This window comes from Microtus oregoni, unplaced genomic scaffold (genome assembly GCF_018167655.1).
Source record: "Microtus oregoni isolate MIOR12 unplaced genomic scaffold, Mior012 000000F_ref0000247, whole genome shotgun sequence".
Classification (NCBI taxonomy): Eukaryota; Metazoa; Chordata; class Mammalia; order Rodentia; family Cricetidae; genus Microtus; species Microtus oregoni.
In genome coordinates this window covers 1,842,467-1,865,721 of record NW_024543059.1, presented here as the reverse complement: position 1 = coordinate 1,865,721, position 23,255 = coordinate 1,842,467, and the positions used below count along the sequence as shown (strand labels likewise).

General features: G+C 42.0%; 2 protein-coding genes across 12 annotated transcripts in view; one reads left to right on the top strand and one right to left on the bottom strand.

The window, feature by feature from the left end:
- The window catches only part of LOC121448027 (BRCA2-interacting transcriptional repressor EMSY), a 69,149-nt gene extending 52,517 nt beyond the window's left edge, over positions 1 to 16,632 (bottom strand). For 6 of the 11 annotated variants that reach the window (XM_041651594.1, XM_041651668.1, XM_041651603.1 and 3 more), the window contains exons 1-6: positions 16,526 to 16,632; positions 14,841 to 14,949; positions 7,562 to 7,661; positions 6,219 to 6,293; positions 4,966 to 5,007; positions 1,490 to 1,665 (exon numbers count right to left, since the gene is read on the bottom strand). In XM_041651594.1, the coding sequence (XP_041507528.1) occupies positions 1,490 to 1,665; positions 4,966 to 5,007; positions 6,219 to 6,293; positions 7,562 to 7,661; positions 14,841 to 14,910 (463 nt within the window). In that variant the 5' untranslated portion in view covers positions 14,911 to 14,949; positions 16,526 to 16,632. The remainder of the gene's footprint in view (positions 1 to 1,489; positions 1,666 to 4,965; positions 5,008 to 6,218; positions 6,294 to 7,561; positions 7,662 to 14,840; positions 14,950 to 16,525) is intronic. The other 5 variants (XM_041651611.1, XM_041651621.1, XM_041651676.1 and 2 more) reach the window with 2 other exon arrangements.
- Positions 16,633 to 17,222: 590 nt separating this feature from the next.
- On the top strand, positions 17,223 to 22,987 carry LOC121449023 (zinc finger protein 431-like). Its single transcript, XM_041653226.1, has 2 exons — positions 17,223 to 17,370; positions 19,779 to 22,987. Exon 2 carries the CDS (start codon positions 20,093 to 20,095, stop codon positions 21,134 to 21,136), a length of 1,044 nt encoding a protein of 347 aa, XP_041509160.1. The 5' UTR covers positions 17,223 to 17,370; positions 19,779 to 20,092; the 3' UTR covers positions 21,137 to 22,987.
- The last annotated feature ends 268 nt before the right edge of the window (positions 22,988 to 23,255 follow it).

The window sequence follows — 23,255 nt, the reverse complement described above, 5'->3', positions numbered from 1 at the left end:
AAGACAACTACATGGAGGCAGGACTGGCAGGACTTGGAGACTTAACCACTGCTATGCTGCCACTTGGAACAGGGTAGAGGTTGGGTTTGACGTGGTACTTGTGTAGGAATAGCAAACCACTACTGAAGAAATTATTTTTAAAAAAAAAGAAAAGAAAGTTTGCTGTTAACTTTCACCACAACTGTCCAGACATACAGAGAAACTGCTTTTCTTGTAGGCCAACTTTACCATTCTCATGTGATCAGAAGATAGATGCTAGTACAAGGTACCAGACTCAAAGGCTAAAGACTATTTTGAAAATCACTGGGTAAGTGTTCTCGAGTATTAGCAGCCTGTCAAGAGGTAACAGAGAATGGCGGAGAGTGGGAGTACAAAGCAGTCAAGTTTAACCTTGTTGAGAAAAAGGAAAACCATTCCTCATAACAGCAAGATGTGGACAGACACAAACCTGAGGTACTCCTTATTACCAACAGCGGCACCAACGAGGCTAACTCTCCCTAACCACAGCAATTCCCAAAGCCCGTACAGGAGGAGAAACAAGTGACTCTTCTGTCATCTGCCAACCAAGTGCAAGAATAACTTAAACTAATCAAATTCCAACCTCCTTCTCACTCAGAACACCAACAACAGCCTGGAGCTACCATGCCCCGAGTGCTTTCCATCACCATCACCGTTATGGACTCTCACACTCCACCCCCCTTTAAAGATGAGGAGCCCAGACATAAGACTTGCTGAAAGTCACAGAGCTAGAAAATGACAAACTCAGATCCAAACACCAATTTTACTATTAAAAATCCAACTTTCTTCCCATTCTACCAACTAGCAAAAGAAAAAGGTCAAAGTGGGAAGAGAAGAAATATAACTACAACAACGAAGAAAACAGGAACCCAGCAGAGCTGAGTTTGCACAGATAACTGCCTCCCTGAAAAATGCAGCTTTCTCTGGCACAGAGCCAAGCCGGGCCGAGAATGACAACTGTCTCACTCAACACAAAACTTGTCTCACCACTAGACAAGACAAACCATGTCTCAAAGGAATCTGGCAAACACACTGACTTTAGAGTAGCTTCTGATCCAAGCACACTCTCAAATTTAGTGCCATCTTGGTGAGAAAATGCAAAGATTGGTTAAAGCATGTCAATCACACAAGTAAGGGACAGTAAGAAAGTGCTCACTGACTGGAACAGCGAACCTACATGTACCATTGATTCCAAAGACAAAAACAGTTTTATTTTTCTAGAGCTATCAGCATCCAAACCAAAAAAAATAAACAAAATAAGACAAATACCAGAAATTCCATCGGAGAAAACTTTTTCTGTAATTAAGATAATTTTCCCTTTGAAGTAAAGAAATCTGATTTTGATGGAGATTGAAAACCTGGCAGTTTCTAGCTTCAGATAAAGATACAACAATCTCATAATTTTTAGCACTTACTAAAAAGACAGAAAGCCCTGCAAAGAGCCACCCCCAGCAGCAGCGCTCCTACTTACCTTCTTTGCTGGCTGTCTCTGCAGGCACAGGAAGGGACGCATTGTGCTGGACAGCTGCGTTGGCCACAGCATTTGCTGTTACAGTGAAGGCAGTCTGGGGAACCAGCCGGGGCATCAGTGGTACCAATCTACGCCCTTCAATGGACCATTCTGAAGAGCTATTAGGTCCAGACATACTAAACAAAAGAGAAAATGCTGCTACAAGGGTGCGCACTTGCTAAAAATGAGTCAAACACACACCATTTTTAAATGATTAAAAAGTGCCCTGAATTCTGGAGAGGCTTCATTTTAAGCAAGCAAAATCAAACTTAGGTACAATTAAATTCAAGGAATGCCACACACTGAGGTTCTTACATACTTTATTCTTTAGTCTGAATATAACTATGAAAAATTTTTCTATGCTTTGAAAATAAAAATTGGTATTAGTTTTATGAAATTGGGTTTTGCAAATGAAAACAAATATTTCTACTAATAAAATTAACTTTTAGAGCTTAATTTTGTAATTATACATGAAAGCAAAAGCACTGATAGTGTTAAGAATCAGACTTTCTTTTACAGTTAAAGGTGGAAGTCAATGAATCTTTGCAAAATTTCCTAACTGCCCGCATGGCCAGAGATTCTAAAGGCTTTCAAACACAGAAAACTGAGGCAGTAAACGAGAGGAGTTAGTAGGAGGGAAGCGACTGTACATGAAGGCAGGTGTCGCTGATTAATATTCACTGCATTTTTATATTATCACCCTTCCTGCTTCCTGCTATAACAAGAGAGCGGAACTGAGGCTGTTGAAAGAGATCCACCACTGTTCACCTTTATTTGTATGGTGTACCCTGTACCCTAAAAGGCACTTGAGACAACTGGACCCTCTCTCTCTTTCTAAGACATTCTTAAGTCTCCCTGCTTTAGACTTCTTGAGTAAGTTTTGTTCCAGAAATCAGACAAGAGGCTAAGATATCAAAAGACAGCTGCCATATCGCTAACTTGGCTTCATGAAACACCCTAATGATTAGTGTCAAGGTTTAAAAGTAATCCAGACACAACTAATTTTCTTCACTAAATCAGAAATATTTCTTCAAGATTCCACCACAGATTCTACAGGCCAGTTTAGTGCTTACAACTCTATACTCAACGATTCTTCAGAGTTAGAAAGAGTACCCCAAAGCCTTAGACAGTGGACAGATGTTGACAGTGATGGTGTCATTAAAACCAGCTAAGGGCATGTCACATAGCAGGCATTGCTCTGCGTATCTCCCGTCTGTTAACTCAGTTCTCTCAACAATCCTATCAAGTTGACAGTATCAGCATCTCCATTTTCTAGAATAAGAAACTGAGTCACAGAGAAATTAGATAACTTGCCTCCGGCTACACAACTAATGAATGTCTCTTTCAACAAATATGTATCATGCTCCTAATTATCTGTCGAATAAACACAAGGAATAAAAGCTTTCTAGTAGATTTTATGGGCAATTAATACCAATTGAGCAATTATTGTCTAATTGCTGCAGGAAACAAGCGACAGCTTAAGGTATGCAAGACAGGAAGGAGTGCTAACACAGGCTTCAGCTGACACAGGCTTAGCCGTTAGCCCCCGTGCCCCTTGGCAAGAGGGAGTGAACTGAATCAAGTGTCTCAAAACACTGAAAGGAAACAAAACAGTGTCTCAAAAAAGGGAGGGGGGGAAGGAAAGAAGGAAGGAAGAAGGAAGGGAGGAGAAAAAGGATTTAGGCTGAAGAATTTCTAGAAGCTGGCAAATCCGGTTAGGTTACTGTGAAAAATATATTAAATTCTTTTGTGATTTAAAGCAGTCCTACATAAGACAAGGGAAGGCAGACTTCCCAAGGTCCCCGTAACCTCGTGAATATTTAAGTTCCATGTTAACACTGGTTCAGAAACAGAATAGTCCAAACAAGAAAAAGACAGAAAACAGATTACTGATTGTTAGAAGAAAACTTTCCAAAAGCTAGCATTTTCTATAATAGCATTCCTATTCTGATATTACTTTATTAGACTGTCACTGATAAACTTGTTTAGTGTGAATTTACCACACAAAGTGACTCCTCTACACTTACCTGGCACACTGTTTAAGTGGTGGCAGAAATTATGGAAGATTAATACTATGAAGGAACATGGACATAGCTACTGAAAGATGGGGCTTGCAGTCAAAAAGACACAACTGCAACCTTTAGGAAGAACTGTAAGTCTGCCAAATGTCCCCTCGCGGAAGCATGAGAAATGAGGTCAAGAGCTCCTATCCTTAGTGGTGAGGCTGTAAACATGTGTTAGCTGCACAGGTCCTCTAAGAGACCTCAGAAATTAAATATTGTACCTGCGGGTTCACAGGCCCCCCCAGTTTGTACACTCGCCTGCCTCTAGTCGTCCAAGGACCACAAGGAAGGTGCAAACCCTGCACCGAGAAAGCCACACTCTAATGAGCTACAGCTGGCAGCACTGAGAACGCTGCACCGTCACAGAAACACAGTATCCTGGGGATGTCTGACGGCGGGCAGAAGTGCAGAGATCTGATACTCCAAACTATCATTTTAGTCTAACTGTAGAGACAATGAGGGCAAAGAGTGGCCTGAGCAAAACACATGAAGCATTAGTGCTGTTGTAACTAAGACCTCAGTTTCCCAGTCAAGCCTTGGCGCAGAGGCCTCTACAGTTTCTCGTGCGTCCAGGACCCTTCCTTCCTGCTCAGTCTTCTCAGCTTTCCCATCACCTTTCAAGAACATTCCTTCTGGGCTACACAGCAATTTCAAGTGGGGGAGGGAGAAGGATGAGGAAATGCAGTCAGCTCACACGCATTCCTCTTGTTGTTTTAGACTAAAGCCCTCACAGGCCATCTCTGGGTCTCCACTGCTTACCCAAGAGAAGAAAGTGTTACCATCCTCATTCCTGACTACTGCGCTCAACAAGTAAATGGAGTACCCAGTCAAACCAAAACCACAGTATAAAACATCAGAGTCTGAGCACAGAAAAGCCCAAGGTTTTTCTTTCATTATATACTGAAGAAACTCTTTTCAAAAAAAGAAATTCATTTATTAAAGAAATCAGAAAGAAAGGAAGGGGCGGAGAAACACAGGTAGAAAGAAGCCAACTCTCAATTATCCATGCTAATGGAGAGAGGAAGGAAAGGGAGAGGTCAAATAGGTTAAAGAAATTCGCATATTATCCAAAAATTATTTTAGCAAACACTAGTAAATTCTTGCACCAATTGTTTTTCAGGCCAACTAACAAGCAGTAAAATGTGTTATAAAAATTTTCACCTCCTCTCCCTTCCCATCCTCTGACTAGAGATATTCCCAAGCAGCAAAAATGGCTAAAGGTTGGGCAGTATTAGGAAGGTGAGGAGGAAAAAGAAGGAGAAGCAAGGGGCATGGTTAATTCATAATGGAGTATGTGCCCCTGAATAATTGAGAGCGTCAATTTGGAAATAAATACAATAAAAAGCCTGAAATAATAATAACCTATTTGCATACCTGTAACTTGGTCTTTCACCCAAATATAAGGATAAATTCATTCTTAAAAGGGGAAAAAAGGAAAAGGAGACTAAATAAATGTTATCCTTTAAGAATGACACCGAGCATCAACTTACAACTCATTGACCCACAATACCATTTGAACACTTCCAATGTATTAATTTTCTACTTCAGTATCGAGCACAGGTTCCTATTACCAGTTCCCCAGTTAGAATTCAGACTCCATTTAAAGCATTCCAATTCAAAAGTCTGAAGTAAACTCAAAGAGGGACACATTGAATTTGAGTGTTTCAGCTGTGTCAGCCTAACTACTAAATGCTACTGTCTCTACAGGGATTTCTACATTCCTACAGTGCATACCTATCATGGAAGAAATCTCAGACTTACAGAACAAACAGCAAAACAGTCAAACTACACTGTTAAAGAGGTGAGTACCCCATTCTAAGTGTTAAGTAAAATGAGGGACAGTCAAGTACAAGAAGCCAACAGAGCTGTGTAATCAATGCAAATGCTGCCAAATGCCCTACGTCATCACATTGTGGTAACTCACTAAGCTCCTTTCTCCTTTAGCTCTATGTCATATTAAAACATAAAAATCAGAACAAACGGATTATACTTGAAATTTCTATTATCACTGAGAGGATTCCTTTCTGTCCTTTCTGTTCTTCAGGAGGCACTATCTCTGCAACTAATGGTGGATTCTGCTCTGCCACCCTCTACCCAATCTGTCAGGTATGACAATCTGAAGACAATTTGGTAAGAAACCTTCATAATTTTAGTATGTTTGCTTTTTAAAGTACATTAAGTTATATTTTATCTCTTAAAAGAACATATATTTTATTTATTTTTCTGAAGCTCAAAATATCTGAAATAATTAGAGCCATATAAAAATTATAATGCCTATTTATAAAGCAATATACATATCAAATACCAATACAAGAAACCTCTAAGCACCTTTCAATTTAAGGAGGCATGCTACTTGGTATTGAGCTGAGCTTCCAGTGGTCTTTGATTATACAGAGATTGCCTTGTAATAGGATTTGACCTAAGTACTTTAAGCTTCCCTCACAAAATGCAAAACAAAACAAAAAGTAACCAACGGAGTAAACAGTAATCACTACGGGCAGAGTCTCTGAGTATAGAGATATTATTAAGATAAAAGACTCAGGGGCCTGCCACACCAAAGGAAGACTGTCTCAGAGCTACTTTATACTACATCATTTAAAAACCAGGGTGGTAGACTAATGGCTTACTTATGTGCAATTGTTGTTAACCGTTCATCGTTTACTGCTCTCCGAACTTCAGCACGGTGGCGTTCTGTTGAGATGCTATGAAAAAAAATAGCCATTATAGAACTCTGCCAAGCAGGCAGCTCTTCTCTACACTTTTATTAAGGTTTACGTCAACATCTTCTGGGGCTGAGGGTTACTTTGCCTAATGTGTATCTTCAAATGTTTCAAGGTCACAGGAAAGGTTTCATACTGATTCTGTGTAACTGCGGATTATTTATCTGGAGATCTCAGGAAGACAAACTCAGCCTGGACTGCAGGTTCCCCACCTGTAAACAGCAGGCCATGGTAACTAGCAATGCTTCCTGTTAATAGACAAGGAAACAGGTGCTCAGAGCCTCCTCATTTCATGGCTGCTGGCAGGAGGACTGGGCACTTAGAAGAAAGTCTTCTAAGGTCTTTTCTAAGGCGTAAGAGTCCAATGAATATAATAAAATCAGTAAGAGTGGCAAGATAACATGTTTCTTTTGAGTTCATGCTATGACACGTGACTCAACTTCAGCTAGGTGCCTTCTACATTATGTCACCAACGGTAAGAATGTACATACATTAAACACTGATAAATGAAACAGTTTTTAAAGACTACATCCATTCCATTCATAAATACCCAATAAGGTGAATACCACTCTTCTTATTTTCTTTAGTACTTAACACTAAATTTATAGCATGGATCACAACACTTAAAGACTAAAAGCAGACTTTACGAAGAAACGTAAACAAAAAAATAAGACTAAGAATCTGCTTAAAAACATTCTTATATTAATGCTAATTAATAAGAGACTCTTCCACTTCTCACTTCTAAAAAAAGAACAAAATGACTTTAAATGTAGAAAGCAAACAAGTCAAGGCCGAACATTTTTTGAGAAAGCAGACATAAAAATGAATCAAGATAAAGCACCGAGGAGCCCCTCTCACTGAGTTGTTGGACGGATCCAAGCGGCATTCTAGCTCAGGTGAAGGAGTCAGCTGGAGTTAAGGCCACGACTGTGTGGCCAGCACCCACTGCCATGTTGAGTCATCTTTCCCCTCCAGTAAATACCACTCTACGTCCTGTTCAGTTGCACCAGCTCTTCTTTCCTTCACCTCTGTCAAAGGACCTCCCACTCCAGGAGCCCAAAAACACCTGACTCAAACCCTCTCACTGGGTTACACGACAGAGACTAAGTTTCCCCATTTCTGCAGCAGAAAGCACACAATGGAACAGGGCCACTAAGCACCCGACACACTGAACACCTCGGTTCTTCAATTTGAGAATGAGCAGAAATCAAACTTTTATTCACATCACCAAAACTTTCATGACAAATTACCTAAGGACTTTTGAGAGCTCTCCAAGAAGATCTTTCTTTTCCTTGGTGAGATCCCCCTGTGCACGAAGTGCACTGATAACTCCAGCATATGCCTCCAATTCTAGAAAATAAAATTATTTTATCACAATAAGCCTTCAATTTTGAAAAATGTAGTTATGCAATATTAAATGTCATGGCAAGAAATCCAAAATCAACCAAATGCAAAATTTTTAATTCCTTTCAAAAATGTTATTGAATAAAAAGATTTAAGTGTTACTTTCATCATTCATATTGCTTTACTATACAATGTCTCACAGAAATCAAGGGTATAAAATGCTTAGGAAAGAAAATCTCTAACATATTACTGAAGAGCAGGTAATGTAGCCAGACATGGTGGCCATACCTTTAATCTAAGATCTTTACATTTACAAAAACTATCATCCAAGGAATTAAACATAAAAACCTACCATAGAAATGACTAGTTAGTCTGGGTGGTACATGCCTGTAATTCCAGCACTCATAGGTTTGAGCAGAAAGATGGAGAGTTCAAAGACAGCCTAGGATATGTAGCAAGACACTAACTCAAAAAAATACAAGCAGGAGAGGTGACTAGTGCTTGGCATAGATGTATCAGCACTTGAGTTTAATCCACAAAAATCTACTTTAAAAAAGGAAAGAAGAGGAGAGGAGAAAAATGGAAATGAAAAGCAGATATGGCAGTATACAGCTGTCATCCCAGTGTTGAGGAAGACAGAGAGAGATAGGAGGATGCCCCAGGCTTGCCAGCCATTAAGCCAACCTAGACTACTGAACAAGTTCTAGGTGAAAGACCCTACCTAAAAAAATTTTTAATTAAAAAAAAAAAAAGATGGGGATGCCTAAGGAACAATAGTTGAGGTTGTTGTTTTCCACATACATGTGAAGAAATATACAAATACCCACACACACACACATGTGCACACAAAGATACAAACACACAAGTCAGACATGAAAAGGCATGCCTGTAGTCTTGGTACTCAGAAAGTGAAGCAGGAAGATCATAACTTTTTGAGGCTAACTTAGGCTAAACTAGAACCTGTCTCGAAAAACAAAATAAACAAACAAACAGAACAAAAAAGCAAAAACATATATATAAATCAAAAGTCCTCAAGCCTTTCCCCCAAAATATGCAGGCCTCTCACGACCACCCAGTGTGATCTCTGTGTAGTCTCCTCCCACACCAATTCTATGCTACTTTTGGACAATGAAGCATCAAAAATAGGATGCAGACACGTGCTAAGTCCTTGTGCTTGTGACCTTGCTCTCTAGGAACATAACATCTGCAAGCTGTCAAGAAACCCAGAAAGAAAGGTCACAAAGAAAGAGGTTCAGCCACCTCAGCTATACCTAGTTCCCTGGAGCTGCAAGAGAGGTCAGACAAGGCTGAGGGAGCTCCTTCAGCCAATAGCCTTTATGATTCCAGCCCACTTGGGTGTGGTCTCTTTTGCTTTAAAAAGCAGCAGTAGCCCTGCTCTCGCTCTTGCTTCTGGCTCCAGCTTCAGCTGCCAGACTCTGTTCCTGGTCGCTCAGAGGGCTGCTGTCTAGGACCGTGATCTGTAAGTTTTCCCCTTAAATAAATAACCTTTCTATTAATCATAATTCCAACCTGGTGTGGGATTGTTTTGTGACTTACACCTTCAAGACAACACCAACAAGAGAATGGAAAAAAAAAAATGTGTTTTAGTCGTTAATACTATGAAACAGAGACATAGGAGCAAACCAGAATGGTAGAAAAAACATCCAAATTAGAAGTATTTTCACACTCACATTGTGATAAATATCTTCTGTCTGCCTACAGAAACCCAGTAAATGTGGGTTAAGTAATAATAGATGTAAGCCTGCAGACTCAAAACTAGCCAATAAGTCAACTGTGGTCTCACTTTGTTCACTGCATTCTCAACTCTGCCAGGGGGAGACATTAGGGGCTAAAGAGATGGCCCAACAGTTAAAGAGCACTTACTCTTCCAGAGGGCATGGGTTCAAATACCAACACCCACATGGTGACTCAGAACCGTCTATCATTCCACTTCCCGAGAACCCAACACCCTCTTCTGGTTTCCCCAGACACCATGCAGACACAGTGCACAAACAGACATGCAGGCAAAACATCCACATATAAAATAAAAATAAATTTTTTTAAAGGAAGCCTTATATAAAGGAATGGGCTGAGTAAAAGCAGCAAAAATGTCTAGTTCCACCGATATCCAACTGTGATCAGCCTGCACGTGCTGAGTATGTACTGCACACCATGCAGACACGGAAGGGGGTGCGTTCAAAAGCACAGACCTGCCCTCCAAAGGCGAAAAGCAAATACTAAGTCCAAGAAATATATTTCAGCTCTGACAAGAGCTGGAAGAGATTTTAAAAAATGGCATTAGGAATCGCCAGCTGAAAACTCACTATACTAAATGTTTATGTCCCATTAAAATACATAAAATATTTAATCCCAGCACTCGGGAGGCAGAGACAGGCGGATCTCTGTGAGTTCGAGACCAGCCTGGTCTACAAAGGGAGTTCCAGGACAGGCTCCAAAGCTACAGAGAAACCCTGTCTCGAAAAACCAAAAAAAAAAAAAAATAAAAATAAAATAAAAAAAAAAATAAAATACTTATGGAATATTCTAGTCAAGAAATCAATGTTGAGTCCTAATATATAGACACTAAAGAGTGTTGGGTCCTGCCCTCAAATATTTAACTGCAATCACCACAGTTGCACACAGTGGTGAAGGCGTCTGGTTTGGAAACAAGCTCTCACCAGGATGAGAGAGAGCAGTCCTTGTGCAGAGTGGGGAACGAATGCCTGCAAAAGGAACAGAGAGCAAAAGAACTGAGACTGCTTCATGTTACTGCAGTAACTTCCAGGAACAAGAACTACTTTGAAAAGTTTTACATTAAAGGAAATAAAACTGTCTGTAGTTGAAGAGTCACTAATTCAAACCAAATTACTAAAGGAATATAAGACAGAATACCAGGGAAAATATTTAAATATTTGTAGGGTATAAAACAAAGTCCTTATTCTCAAAATGATTAAAATCAAGGTCTAATGTATGTGTTAGATAGATGACTGATAAATAGACAGATAAATTGTTAGAAAGGTTTTATTTCACATATATAAGAGAACAGAGAAAAAGGGAAACAGAAGTAATTTGTGGTTAGACTAAGCAAATCCTTTAATCCCACCTTAAAGAATTATTTGATAGAACTCAGTAACTGATTGTAGATAGGACAGAAGAAAATGAGTAATAGTTTAGATTTTGCCAATGTTTAAGACAATAACAATGCCATAAAGAAACAAATTGCAAAGCAGGCAAACTTGATTCCTGAAGGTTGTAGCCTAATCTCCACACATACCCCACAGCATGTGTGCAAGATCTCACGTGTACACACACACACACACACACACACACACACACATAAAACAAAAACATAATTTAAAATGTAATATATATTTTTTTTCTTTCTAGACAGGGTTTTATAATGTACAATGTAGCTCTGGTTGACCTGGAACTCACTATGTAGACTAGGCTGGTCCTGAATTCAGAAAACCTGCCTCTGCCTCCCAAGTGCTGGGATTAAAGGTAGATGCCATACCTGGCTAAAATGCAATGAAATCTTTTAATATGGAAAATTTTATATTTCCGGCTTCATTTGAAGCCAACTAAGAAGTCATGCACAAAATTAGGACGTGGCAATATCCAACACACAAAACTGTGGCTCTGAAACATTTCCTCAGCTACAAAAACTCACAGCATCCCTGTAAGCAGTCCGGTCACCATTAGAATCTTTACTAACTCACAAGCTTCCTTCATATTTAATGACAAGCATGCTTATAGGATACTGAGGTCATTCCATTACAGGGCCATTCTGGTGACCAACAAAAAAAAAGTATATGTGTGTATATATATATATATATATATACAAAATGAAGCTGGGCAGGGTGGTGCATACCTCTAATCCCAACACTTGGGAGGCAGAGGCAAGCAGATCTCTGAGTTCAAGGCCGGCCTGGTCTACAGAGAGAGTTCTAGGAAATCCAGAGTTATATAGTGACACCCTGTCTCAAAAAAACCAATAGATAGATAGATAGATAGATAGATAGATGATAGATAGACAGACACACAGATAATAAATATGCCTCAAAAACAAAAGATGTGCTACACTACTTTTATAAAATCCTAAACCATCCTAAACCATGTCATTTAAAGCAATCGGCCACTTCAATTTATACTTTAGTCATAAAGCCCCAAGTCAGTTAAGTTACAACTCAAGAGTTATAAAGATAAGGAAGGAGAGGCAGTCAAAAAGTAGCAAGCATTTACCTGCTACTGGTGCCATGAGTGTATCGTAAATTGTCTAGCCTGACTTCTTTCTTTTTAATGTGTATGAATATTTTGATTATATGTATATATGTTTATGTGTATGTCTGATGCCAGAGAGAGCATGGATCCCCAGAAATGGAATTACAGATGGTTGTGAGCTGCCATGTCAGTGCTGGGAACCGAACCCTCTCTAAGAGTAGCCAAATGCTCCAAGTTCTGAGCCATCTCTCCAGCACTCCCCACCCCAATTTCTTGATAATTAAAATGTTTGGCATCCCACATTGAAACCATTTATAGCTGCTTCTAAAAGAACAAAGTTTTAAGCTAACAACACTTTTTAAAAATTTTGTGGCTGAGCAGTGGTGGCACACGCCTTTAATCCCAGCACTCAGGAGGCAGAGGAAGGTGGATCTCTGAGTCTGAGGCCAGCCTGGCCTACAGAGTAAATTCCAGGACAGTCAGAGCTATACAGAGAAACCCTGTCTCAAAAAACCAAAAGCCAAAAATTTGTGTGTGTGTGTGTGTGTGTGTGTGTGTGAGAGAGAGAGAGAGAGAGAGAGAGAGAGAGCAAGAGAGCAAGCGAGCAAGAGAGAGAGACAAAGACAGAGACTGAGAAAGGGAGGGAGGGAGAGAGAGAGAAAGTATGCCGTGTGAGTGCAGGTGCCCAAAGAGGCCAGAGGAGCTCAGAAGAGGGCATGAGATCCTTGGAGCTGGAGCTAGAAGCAGTGGTAAGCATCCTGACATGACATGACTGCCAAGCTCTCTCCAGCCCTTAACCTAACAATTCTCAGAGACAGTGTGTATCTCTCCTAGACTTAGGACTTGGAACTAGGGTTTGAAAGCAATCCAAAGGTTCATGGTCAAGACAGCAACCCGGGGAGGAAAGCCCACCTTCCTAAGGGTCACTGGGGCCAGAAGTGCCATGGTAACGGCCGCTTCCTTCAGCACAGAAGCAGCACCCAGCAGCATCTCCCACACATCTGCCTAAAACCACAGACACGTTCATTGTTTTTATTTTTACTTGAATTTTTTTTCTAATGCTGATTTTTTTTATTGCACCCTAAAGTCTATTTCCTTAGTTTGTTCTGAGATAACTCTTTTTTTTCTGCGCTACCTCTTCTTCTAGCTGAAGAACAATTTGATCCTCTTCAGTGATGATCAATCTGATGTGGCAGGAGGGGCCGCCAAAATAGGTCAATCTGACCCTAAGCTCTCTAAGTCCACCAACACATCTTGGGTGATTTGTTCATGGGATATACTCAGGAACGGAGAATCTGTATATTAACCCAAGAGCAAAGCATCGCTCTCTGCATTTTAGACGATGTGCAGAAAACAGAAGAAAGCATCCCCCCCCCCTTGAGATCCTGAGACTGTAGCAGGACAGACGTAAGAGCCCCATCATGCTAAGACACAATGGTACACATTACTTTTATAAAGTGGCATCTTCCTGGTACCTAACAGCCTTCCGCCTACCTGTAACCTTGACAGCGTGGGCTGTTTCAGGGGTGTTCATTCTTTAACACCGAAACATTAGCCCCTTGATGTCATGATTTTATAGGGTGCTATCATCAAGTCATTTTCATACATCACCTCACGTCATTTATGGAAAAAACTAACAGCAAACTTAAAGATTACTAACTTTATGTTGCTCTCAAAACCCAGAAACCTCAGTCCAATTTACTGTCCTCGTGATCTTTTCATCTTGCATTTTTTTTAACTATGAAAGAAATGGAGTTCAATTTCATAATCAACAGCAAGTTATATTAGTGCCTGTGTATAGCCAAGTATCTTCAAAATAGTGATAAAAGTTTGCATGGAAGTTTAAAAGACTGGCCCCCGGAAAAGAGCCCTCTTCCAACTGCTAAAACAATGTCAAGCAGTTTATAATCTGGGGGGGGGGGGGGGGATAGAGAAGGGAAAGACAGAAAAGGGCAGAAGTTATTAGCAGTAGGTCTACAGTAGCTACAATTTCATCTGACCTACATATAGAATTTTCAACAAAGAGTTCCCCTGAAGGAAAACTTTAGTAGCCTACAAGTACATTCAAAAGTAGCTGCTTTAAGCTCTATATTCTCACATGCCAGTCACAATGATGGGCTTTTTATTTAATTGATAGTCACTGCTCATTTTCAAATTATTCCATCACTTATTTTATTTAGTGCACTAGCCTCAGGCTACAATGGTAAATGAGACAAGGGCCTTATCTAAAACAGCATTTTTCACAGATTTTCACTCTAAACCAAAGATCAAATGATTAGGCAGCTTTTCTCTCAATATTCACAAGAATGGGACGTGACTAACACCATTTTGCACACAAGGGTAAAGTCAGTTCACTCACACAAAACACGTGCCTTAGCATTAGGGCTTGCTTCTCTCCCTAAATGCTGGTTGAAAAGGGTTGTTACAAATGTAGAAAGGAGAAACATTAAATAGTCAACTTTAAGCATAAAGTGTGTTTTATCAATTACAGTAATTAAGTAATTGGGAAAATAGGCAGCTTGCATTTAGCTTACGATTCAGAAAAGGCATGATTCACACAGACACATCTACTAAAGTTAGTAGTATGCTTACATGAAACCAAAAAAAAAGAAAATTAAAAGTTAATTTTAAAAAAAGGAACACACAACAGCCAGGTTTCCCATTTATCATGGCTCCTTGACATTATGACTCCTGTATCTCATTTACAAAAAAAAAAAAAAAAAAAAAAAAAAAAGGTCTTTTCAGGCCCTGAGAAAACAGTGAGAAAGATGAGGGCGCTAGCCACCAACAGCCATGGCCCACACAGAAAAGAAAAAGGGTTACAGAGAAATAGAAAACAACAAGACTAACACCGTTAGGTAGGCTGGTGGAGCACAGCTGTGGTCCAGCACTTGGAAAGCTGAGGCAGGAGTGCTGTGCTACTCAGTGAGACCCTGCTCGGGACGGTAACAACAAAATCCATACCCAATTTTCGAAGAATTCGTTTGCATTCATCCCTGCTGAGATCCAAAAGGGTTGGCCACACAACAGGCATTGCTGCTTCTGTCTGGTAGCCCCAAAGAGCTTGTCCTCCCTATCAGAAGAAAAACAAGTCAAAATCACCAAAGGATATGCAACAGGCCATTCACTTGGAGATCCCTCCACGGGCTACCAAGCAAAACTGAAACGATACCTCATAACCATGTTTTGCGGCTGCTGAGAAATGACCAAACCACCACCAGAGCACCCTGATCCAGCTAACAGGGGAAGAACATGGGTTCTGGAGTCAAACACTTGGTTCCAGGTCCAGCTTTTCATCCTGGTGAACTGGCCTGTCTGAACCCACTTCATACAGGTTTATGAAAATAAAAGCAATTCCACCCGGTTTGCAGTGGTAAGTAGGAAACAGGGCATGCAAAGTTCTTTCATGGGGGCTGGCATAGAACTTGCCAGATAGTTTGTACCGCACGTGCAACCTTGGGCAAGCGACTTGACCTCTGCCACTTTCCTTACTAACAAGTTATAAGATAAAATAAGCCAAGGGTAGAGCATGTTATTTGGGTAAATGGAACTTAGTAAAGAACTCTTTTCTCACATTTTGGCAGTAAAACAGTCATGAGTCCACTAGTTATCCAAAGTTGAGATGCCCGGAATTTCGCACTGAGAATCCCCTAGCCTGGAGGACAAAAAGACTCAGAGCCGGTAGGTTCACACACTACTGGTTGAACACACAGCAGACCTTCCTTAAACATCTGCTAAACTGATAAATGGATGGTTAGCGGGCGAGAAGAGCGAACGAATGAATGAATGAACCAGTTTAAGAGTCGAACACTAAACCGAGATAACTCCTCTGGGCTGCTAAGCCTAACTCTTGGCCTCAAGTGGAGTCCCCCTTCCCCCTACTTCCCATCGTCCTCCGAGCTCAGAACCAACCCCAAGCGAGCCGAACTGGACGGCGCGCCCCAGCTGGCAGGATGACATAAAGAAAGGGGGTGGAGAGGAGGAAGGGGCAGAGCCAAAGGAATCCGCTTCGCTCCCCGAGCCAGTCCCCGCCTCCCGACAGGACCTCGGAGGCGGCAGGCGACCGCCCGAAATCAGGCACCACGTCACGGCATCCCAAAGCATCCCCCTGCGGCGAAGCGCACGGCGGGGCCGCACAAGCCAGGCGAGCCGAGCGGCGGCAGCCGGTGCGCGCTCGGGGAACCGGGGGACGGGAGGCGGGGGTCGCACCGACTCGGTCGCCCCCATGCCCAGCTCGGGTGTCAGCGGGCAGCCCGCCCCGCCCCCTCTCCGCAGCACCACAACAAGGGCAGCCCGCCCGGGCTCCCCGCCTGCGCCGCTCCGCGCCCGTCCCCAATGTCAAGCCCGCGCCCCCGCGGCCGGCAGCCGGGTCTCGGCAACGCTGGCCAGCTCCTCTGGGGAAGGCGGACAGCCGGCCGGCCGGCCCCCGGAATCACCACGGGGACCCTAGACCTCCACCTCCGCTGTCCCATCACTAGGCGTGCCGGAGCGCCCCTCGGTCCACTTGAGGGAGCCCCGCGATCCCGTTAGGAAACAACGGAGGATGGGGCTGAGCGTCCCCGAGCCGGGCTCCCCACGGCTGGCCCGGCGCCCCCAGACCCTGGATAAGCTGCCAGCTCTTCCCCGGACCCTGCCTGAGAGACACCCACCTGCCCGGCCTTTCGGGGCTCATCTAAAAGGCTCCTCCGCCAAGACTAGGGGACACCAGGAATTAGGTTTGTTTGCGGTGCCTCAGAAGGGGCAAGATGGCGACAGAGGCCAGAGCGCAGGCGCAGCCGCGCGCGGCTCGTCGGGAGGTGTAGTTCGCCTTTCCCGCCTTTTGCGAAACGAGCCCTCAAAAGCCTCTATTCGTCCCGTCCTGCTTTTTTTTTTTTTTTTTTTTTTTGCCCAACCCCTTCCCCCCCCCCGCGTTTTGAAAGGGAAGGACGGGTGTCGCGGAGCCTGCTGGGAGTTGTAGTCCGAGCTCCAACTCCGTCCTCTTTCTCTCGCTGCTCGCCGGTCGTGTGCGCAAGGAAGTCTGGGAGTGTAGTTCCTTTTGGCTTCGCGCGCCCTAGCCTCCCGGCCGTTCCCAGCCAATCGGCTGCCCTTTTCAGCTGAACGTGTGGCGTCACACGTACCGTCCAAAATGGCGTCGGCAGTCGGAGCCGCGCTTCGACCTTTACTCTAGCGAGGTGAGGGATGAAAAGAGCGCGGCTTGGTCTCTGATGAACGCTGGGGGATGAAGATCTGGTTCCCCAGACTCTTGGGAGCCATCGTCAGCGTCCTCCACCACCCCGACGACTCGAGAGATTCTTCACGCCACAAGAACGGAGAGAGAGGACCTCACAGTGTCCCGCACCCCGTTCTCGGTGTTGAGAGTTGCAAATCGAGGAAGGGAATCCGAGCGTTCTCGGCTTGGGGCAATGCCGTGTGCGAAATAGGAAAGCTAGTGATATCTTGTGCTATGTCTGTCCAAGGGAAGAAGGGATTTGCTTGTGGCACTCACTACAGCATGGTAGGTTCACCTGCAGCCTTTGTTACTTAACCGCACCATGTTGTCAAAGTCTTGTCCCCCTGCTTTACAGATGGAAAGAGGCCCGATGTGTTGTTACAACGATCCGAAAAAAATCAAAATTAGTTTCTAGGATTGTAAATTCCATAAAGTTTTGTGATGTCCTCCCTCTAAACTCTGGTAACATCGGATGTGGTGAAAGTGCACACATCTGAAGGAATTGTTAGTATGCATCCTGCAGTTAAGCAAATTCCCTGGCAAACCAGGGTTACCACAGGAAGGACTTCTAGCTCAGTGGTAGATTGCTTTAAGGGTATGCGTAGGGGGAGGGGCAAAATCTACTCTGTGGAAATATTCAGATACATGGCGTGGGTGAAAGTTCTTTTCTAAGTGGGACGCTATGAATTACATTTCTAATCCCTGCACTGGGGAAGTGGAAGAAGCAGGTCAGCCTGTACTGCAGGAGGCCCTGTGACCAAAAATCGTTTGGGGTTTTTGTAGTTTTGTGAACCACTGCATAAATGTGAGTCTGTTCGTGCTCTTGAATGGAGATGTAGGTTAGTCAGAAATAAAAAGGACCATTTGAGTTTACTCCACGCCTTTCTTGACCTTCCTGTGCACACTGTGAGGTCAATTGCTTAAGAACACCTTATAAGGTGGTTAATTAAATCTTAATAGGAGACTTTGTAATTTAACAAACATTCCTTTATTTGACCCTTGCAGCATCTACACGAGGTGGGTGTAATTAAGTTTGCCCGTCCTATGGATGAAAAGGCACAGTTGTCCAGGAACTGGTAAACCAAGAACTATATAATAGAACCCTGTCTCGAAAGGCAACAATAGGGGGCTGGTTAAGAGCACTGGCCTCTCTTCCATCCCATATGGTGGCCAACAACCATATATAAGTCCAGCCATATGTAATTCAGGAGTTCCTTAGGTGCCGCACGAATGTACTGCACAGCACAAATGTAGTGCACAAACACATACAAGCAAAACACCCATACACAGAAAATAAAGTTTTAAGAAGGCAACAACAAAACCTGACTCTTGGCCAGGCAGTGATGGTGCACGCCTTTAATCCCAGCACTTGGGAGGCAGAGGCAGGTGGTTCGCTGAATTTGAGGCCAGCCTGGTCTATAGAACTAATTCAAGGCAGCCAAGACTGTTACATAGTGAAACCCTTTCCTGAAAAACAAGCAAACAAACCTGACTCTTATTGTAAGTCAAATAAGAGTAACAATTGGGGTTGATCCTCCATCTTCTATATAACTTCTTACAATTAGTAGGGATGTCCGTAGCTAAAAATAAGTCCCTGATACAGGTTAAAAACCACCCCTAAGGTCCACATAAGTAAAGGACAAAGGAAGGTTTTAAATTTAGGCAGCCTAGGCTGTCGAGAAGATTCAGCAAGTAAAGACACTTACCTTGCCAGCCTGCTGACCTGAACTCAGTCTCCAGAACCCGCTCATGTGGTAGTGGAAGAACTGAGTACACAAAATCGTCCTCTGACCTCCCGCATGTATACACACACAAATGATACAAACTTATTTGTCATAAATTTAGGCAGCTCGGTCCCAGAGTCTACACCTTCCGCCAGTAGTAGCTCTCAAGCTTTCGTGTTCAGTGGGAACACATGATGGTCCTGGTAAAAATGCGAACTTTTGGGTTGTATAGTTAGGGCCAGATCCTGTTTCCAACAAACTCCCAAGTAATAATGCTGGCACTACATAGCATTTTACATCTTCCCCTTTCTCCTGTCGTGAGTTTTTGTCTAGAAACATATCTCCCCATGTATTCTAGGCTAGCCTCAAGCTTGAGATGCTGCCTCTGCCTCCCGAGTGCTGGGATCACAGGTACATGCCACTGCACCTAGGTCTTAAACATATTTATTTTGCGGCTTAGAAGCTGTAATAGCCTTTGTGTGCTATCTCTGACTGCTTTGTACATCCAAATGATCCTATATCCTTTCTCTTAAGGATCATATTCAAACTACCCTTCTCCCTTACATCTCATGAAACTCCTCCTGGCCCTACCAGTCCCTCTACCGCGAGACAGACATTTCGGTGTCTTTTCTCACACGTACCATGTTACAGAGCTAAATACATAGAGTTATGGTCATTTGAAAAGTCCTGACGAGAACGAACTCTATGGAAAGGGACCAACCAGGTATATGCACTCTTGTGCCTAGCACATAATGAAAATAATAAATATACTCACAGCTTTCTCCGTTTCAGCTGCTGTTCCATATGTTAGCTTTCTTAATCCATGCAATAGCCTGATAGTGACTGTATTACTCATAGTTCTCTAGAGGAACAGAACTGATAGAATAAATGAGTAAATAAATATATGGAATGTATTAGAGTGGCTTATAGGCTGTGGTCCAACTAATCCAACAATGGCTGTCTTCCCAGGGAAGGTCCAAGAATCCAGTAGTTGTTCAGTCCATAAAACTGGGTGTCCCAGCTGGTCTTCAGCACACACTGGAGTCCTGAGGAAGTAGGCTCTATGCCAGTGAAGGAACAGACTTGCCAGAAAAAGCAAGCAAGGCAAAAAGCAAGCTTCCTTTTTCCATGCCGTTCGTACAGGCTGCAGGCAGAAGCTGTGGCCCAGATTAATGATGGATTTACTCACCTCAAAAGATCCAGATTAATGCTGGTTTGTTCTCCTATTTGCTGCGTCTTGGGCTCCGTGTGGGTAGAGCGTGGTTGAGCTGTGCAGCTAGGCCATGGTGAGCTATGCACATCTGTCATCAAACAGGGAAGACTGGCAGGCCATAAATGCAGTGACCTATGACGACGTGCATGTGAACTTCACTCCGGAAGAGTGGGCTTTGCTGGACCCTTCCCAGAAGAATCTCTACAATGATGTGATGCTGCAGACCTTCAGGAACCTCACTGCCATTGGCTACAATTGGGAAGGTCATGACACTGAAGAGCATTCTCAAAGTTCTAGGAGTTGTGGAAGTCCTCTTAAACGGCATGAGAGAATTCACATGGAAGAGAAGCCCTGTGAAGTTATTCAAGATGATGGACCCATTGCATATCATAGTCAACTACGACTATATAAAAGAGCACATACCAGAGAAAGGCCCTACAAATGCGACCAGTGTGGTAAAGCTTTTACATCTCCCAGTGGTCTTCAGATGCATAAAAAAACACATACAGGAGAGAAACCTTACAAATGTAAGCAGTGTGATAAAGCTTTTGCATATCATAGTTATATTATAATTCATGAAAGAACACACACTGGAGAGAAACCCTATAAATGTAATCACTGTGTTAAAGCTTTTACATCTCCAAGTGAGCTTCAAAAGCATAAAAGAAAACATACAGGAGAGAAACCTTACAAATGTAAGCAGTGTGATAAAGCTTTTGCATATCATAGTAATGTGATAATTCATGAAAGAACACACACTGGAGAGAAACCCTACAAATGTAATCACTGTGTCAAAGCTTTTACATCTCCCAGTGATCTTCAAAAGCATAAAAGAACACATACAAGAGAGAAACCTTACAAATGTAAGCAGTGTGATAAAGCTTTTGCACGTCATAATTATGTTCTAATTCATGAAAGAACACATACTGGAGAGAAACCCTATGAATGTAATCAGTGTGGTAAATCCTTTATACATTCCAGTCATCTTCACAGGCATGCAAGGATACATACTGGAGAGAAACCTTACAAATGTAATCAGTGTGGTAAAGCTTTTGCATATCATCATAATGTACTAACTCATGAAAGAACACACACTGGAAAGAAACCCTTATGAAGGCAGTCAGTGTGGTATAAAGCCTTTTAATATCAGAAGCATCTCTAAATACATAAAAGAACACATAGGGGAGAGAAAAATTATTGATGTGATCAATGTAGTCTTCCAAGGCATAAAAGAGCACATAGCGGAGAGAAACCTATGAATGAAATCAGTGAAGTAACGCCTTTGCAATTAATAGTAATTTTCAAAAATACAAAGGAACACATACAGGAAAGAAACCCTATGAATGTGACTAATGTTGAAAAGCCTTTGCATGTATCAAGTCTTCAAATTCATGAGAAAATACACTATACAGACACTTGATAGTCAGTGTGGTGGGTTTTTTTATTTTATGGTGGTTTTTCTACAAGAATAAGGTTTTAGTGCAAAATTGGTTAAAGCCTTTTCATATTAAAGTTCTCTTTGAGGAAGTGCAAAATAAATACTGAAAAGATTCTAGGGCTGGAGAGATGGTTCAGAGGTTAAGAGCATTGCCTGCTCTTCCAAAGGTCCTGAGTTCAATTCCCAGCAACCACATGGTGGCTCACAACCCTCTGTAATGGGGTCTGGTGCCCTCTTCTGGCCTGCAGGCATACACACAGAATGTTGCATACATAATAAAAAAATAAATATTTTTTTTAAAAAAAAAGATTCTAATTAAAAAGAATTTGGCACCATCTTCAGCAAACATCCATTATTAAGTTACACAGGAGTGTTGATTTTGGAGAAGAAATGCTAGCAATATCAGCAATCTGTCCGTAGATTATACTGTCCTTTATTTTGTTTGCCCCTGCAAACAAAATATGAAAGAAAGCCCTACAATTCAAATAATGATGTAAGCCTTTTAGATTTCACACCGCTCCTCAATTACATTAAATATCTAATCCAGTTGAAACATTTATGGATGTGAATTTGTCTCTTTCCTGTTATTGTGATATAACATGTTTTAATGACAGTAATGTGAAAATACTTAGTAGAGAATCTAAGAAACAGTAAATACATCATATGCATATTCAAAGCAGGATTTTCTTTGGTTGATATGTAATAAAATAGAATAATCAGCGATCAACTCTATATCTCATAGCTTGATTGCTATAGATATGTATATATTACTTATTGTTCTATTTTCTTCTTGCTGTCCCCATGAATTTTCCATCTGTCACTTCATCGTTAGTTACTGCCTTATAAAAATATTATCCATTGATGCCAGATAATATAATATTTTAAAAAAAAGATCCAGATTAAAAGTGAATCTTCCCACTTCAAACAGTTTAGTTAAGAAAAAAATCCCTCACGGGTATACCCAGCCACATGGGTTTTAATTAATTCCAGATGTAGTCCAGTTCCAGTTGGCAACCAAAGATAGCCATCACAGTAGCCATGTTTTAGTGGATGAAGAAAAAAAAAAAAAAACAAGACACAGGTTAAATGCCATGCATAAGATACCAGATTAATAAAGTAGCAAAAATATGATTTGAAATGGATAAACTTCTGGGGAAGAAGTAAACTCACCCTGCTAGACCGTAATGAACACAATTGCCCAGTCTGGGGTAGTGCTTAGAAGCAGATAGAATACCTGCCTTAACTATTCCTTGCTTAACTAAGCAGCTAAGTATTAAAACGGAGTTCTATTAGTTTATATTTTACCATGAGGCTCATAGCTTGTTACACAATACCTCACTTCTCCTGCAACTTCTGGTGTCTCTCTAACTTCACCTTCTTTCTCCCTGTATCTCTGCTTGGATTTCCCCCCTAGCTTTATTCTGCCCTGCCATAGGCCAAAGCAGATTTATTCATCAACCAATAAAGCAATGCATATTCACAGCTATAGAAGGAATCACCTATCAGTCCTCAACCTTACATAATTTTCGCCTGTGTTTGTTAGCCATTCGTGCTTAATAAATTATCCCAAACCCTAATGGCTTGAAACAATGAATATTTTGTTTTAATTCAGTTTGTAGTTTCTGACAAAATCACAAGTAGCTTAGCTGGGTGATTTGGAGGGGAAGGCAAGGTTGGGAAAGGGCCTTCTTCCTATAATTCAGGCTGGCCTGGAACTCGCTACATTAGCTAGGCTGGCCTGGAACTCACTACATAGCCATGCTGGCCAGGAACTTTTGGCAATCCTCTTACTTCA

Coding starts and splice junctions, on each gene's coding strand:
- LOC121449023 (XM_041653226.1), top strand. CDS start 20,093: ATGGTGAGCTATGCACATCTGTCATCAAACAGGGAAGACTGGCAGGCC.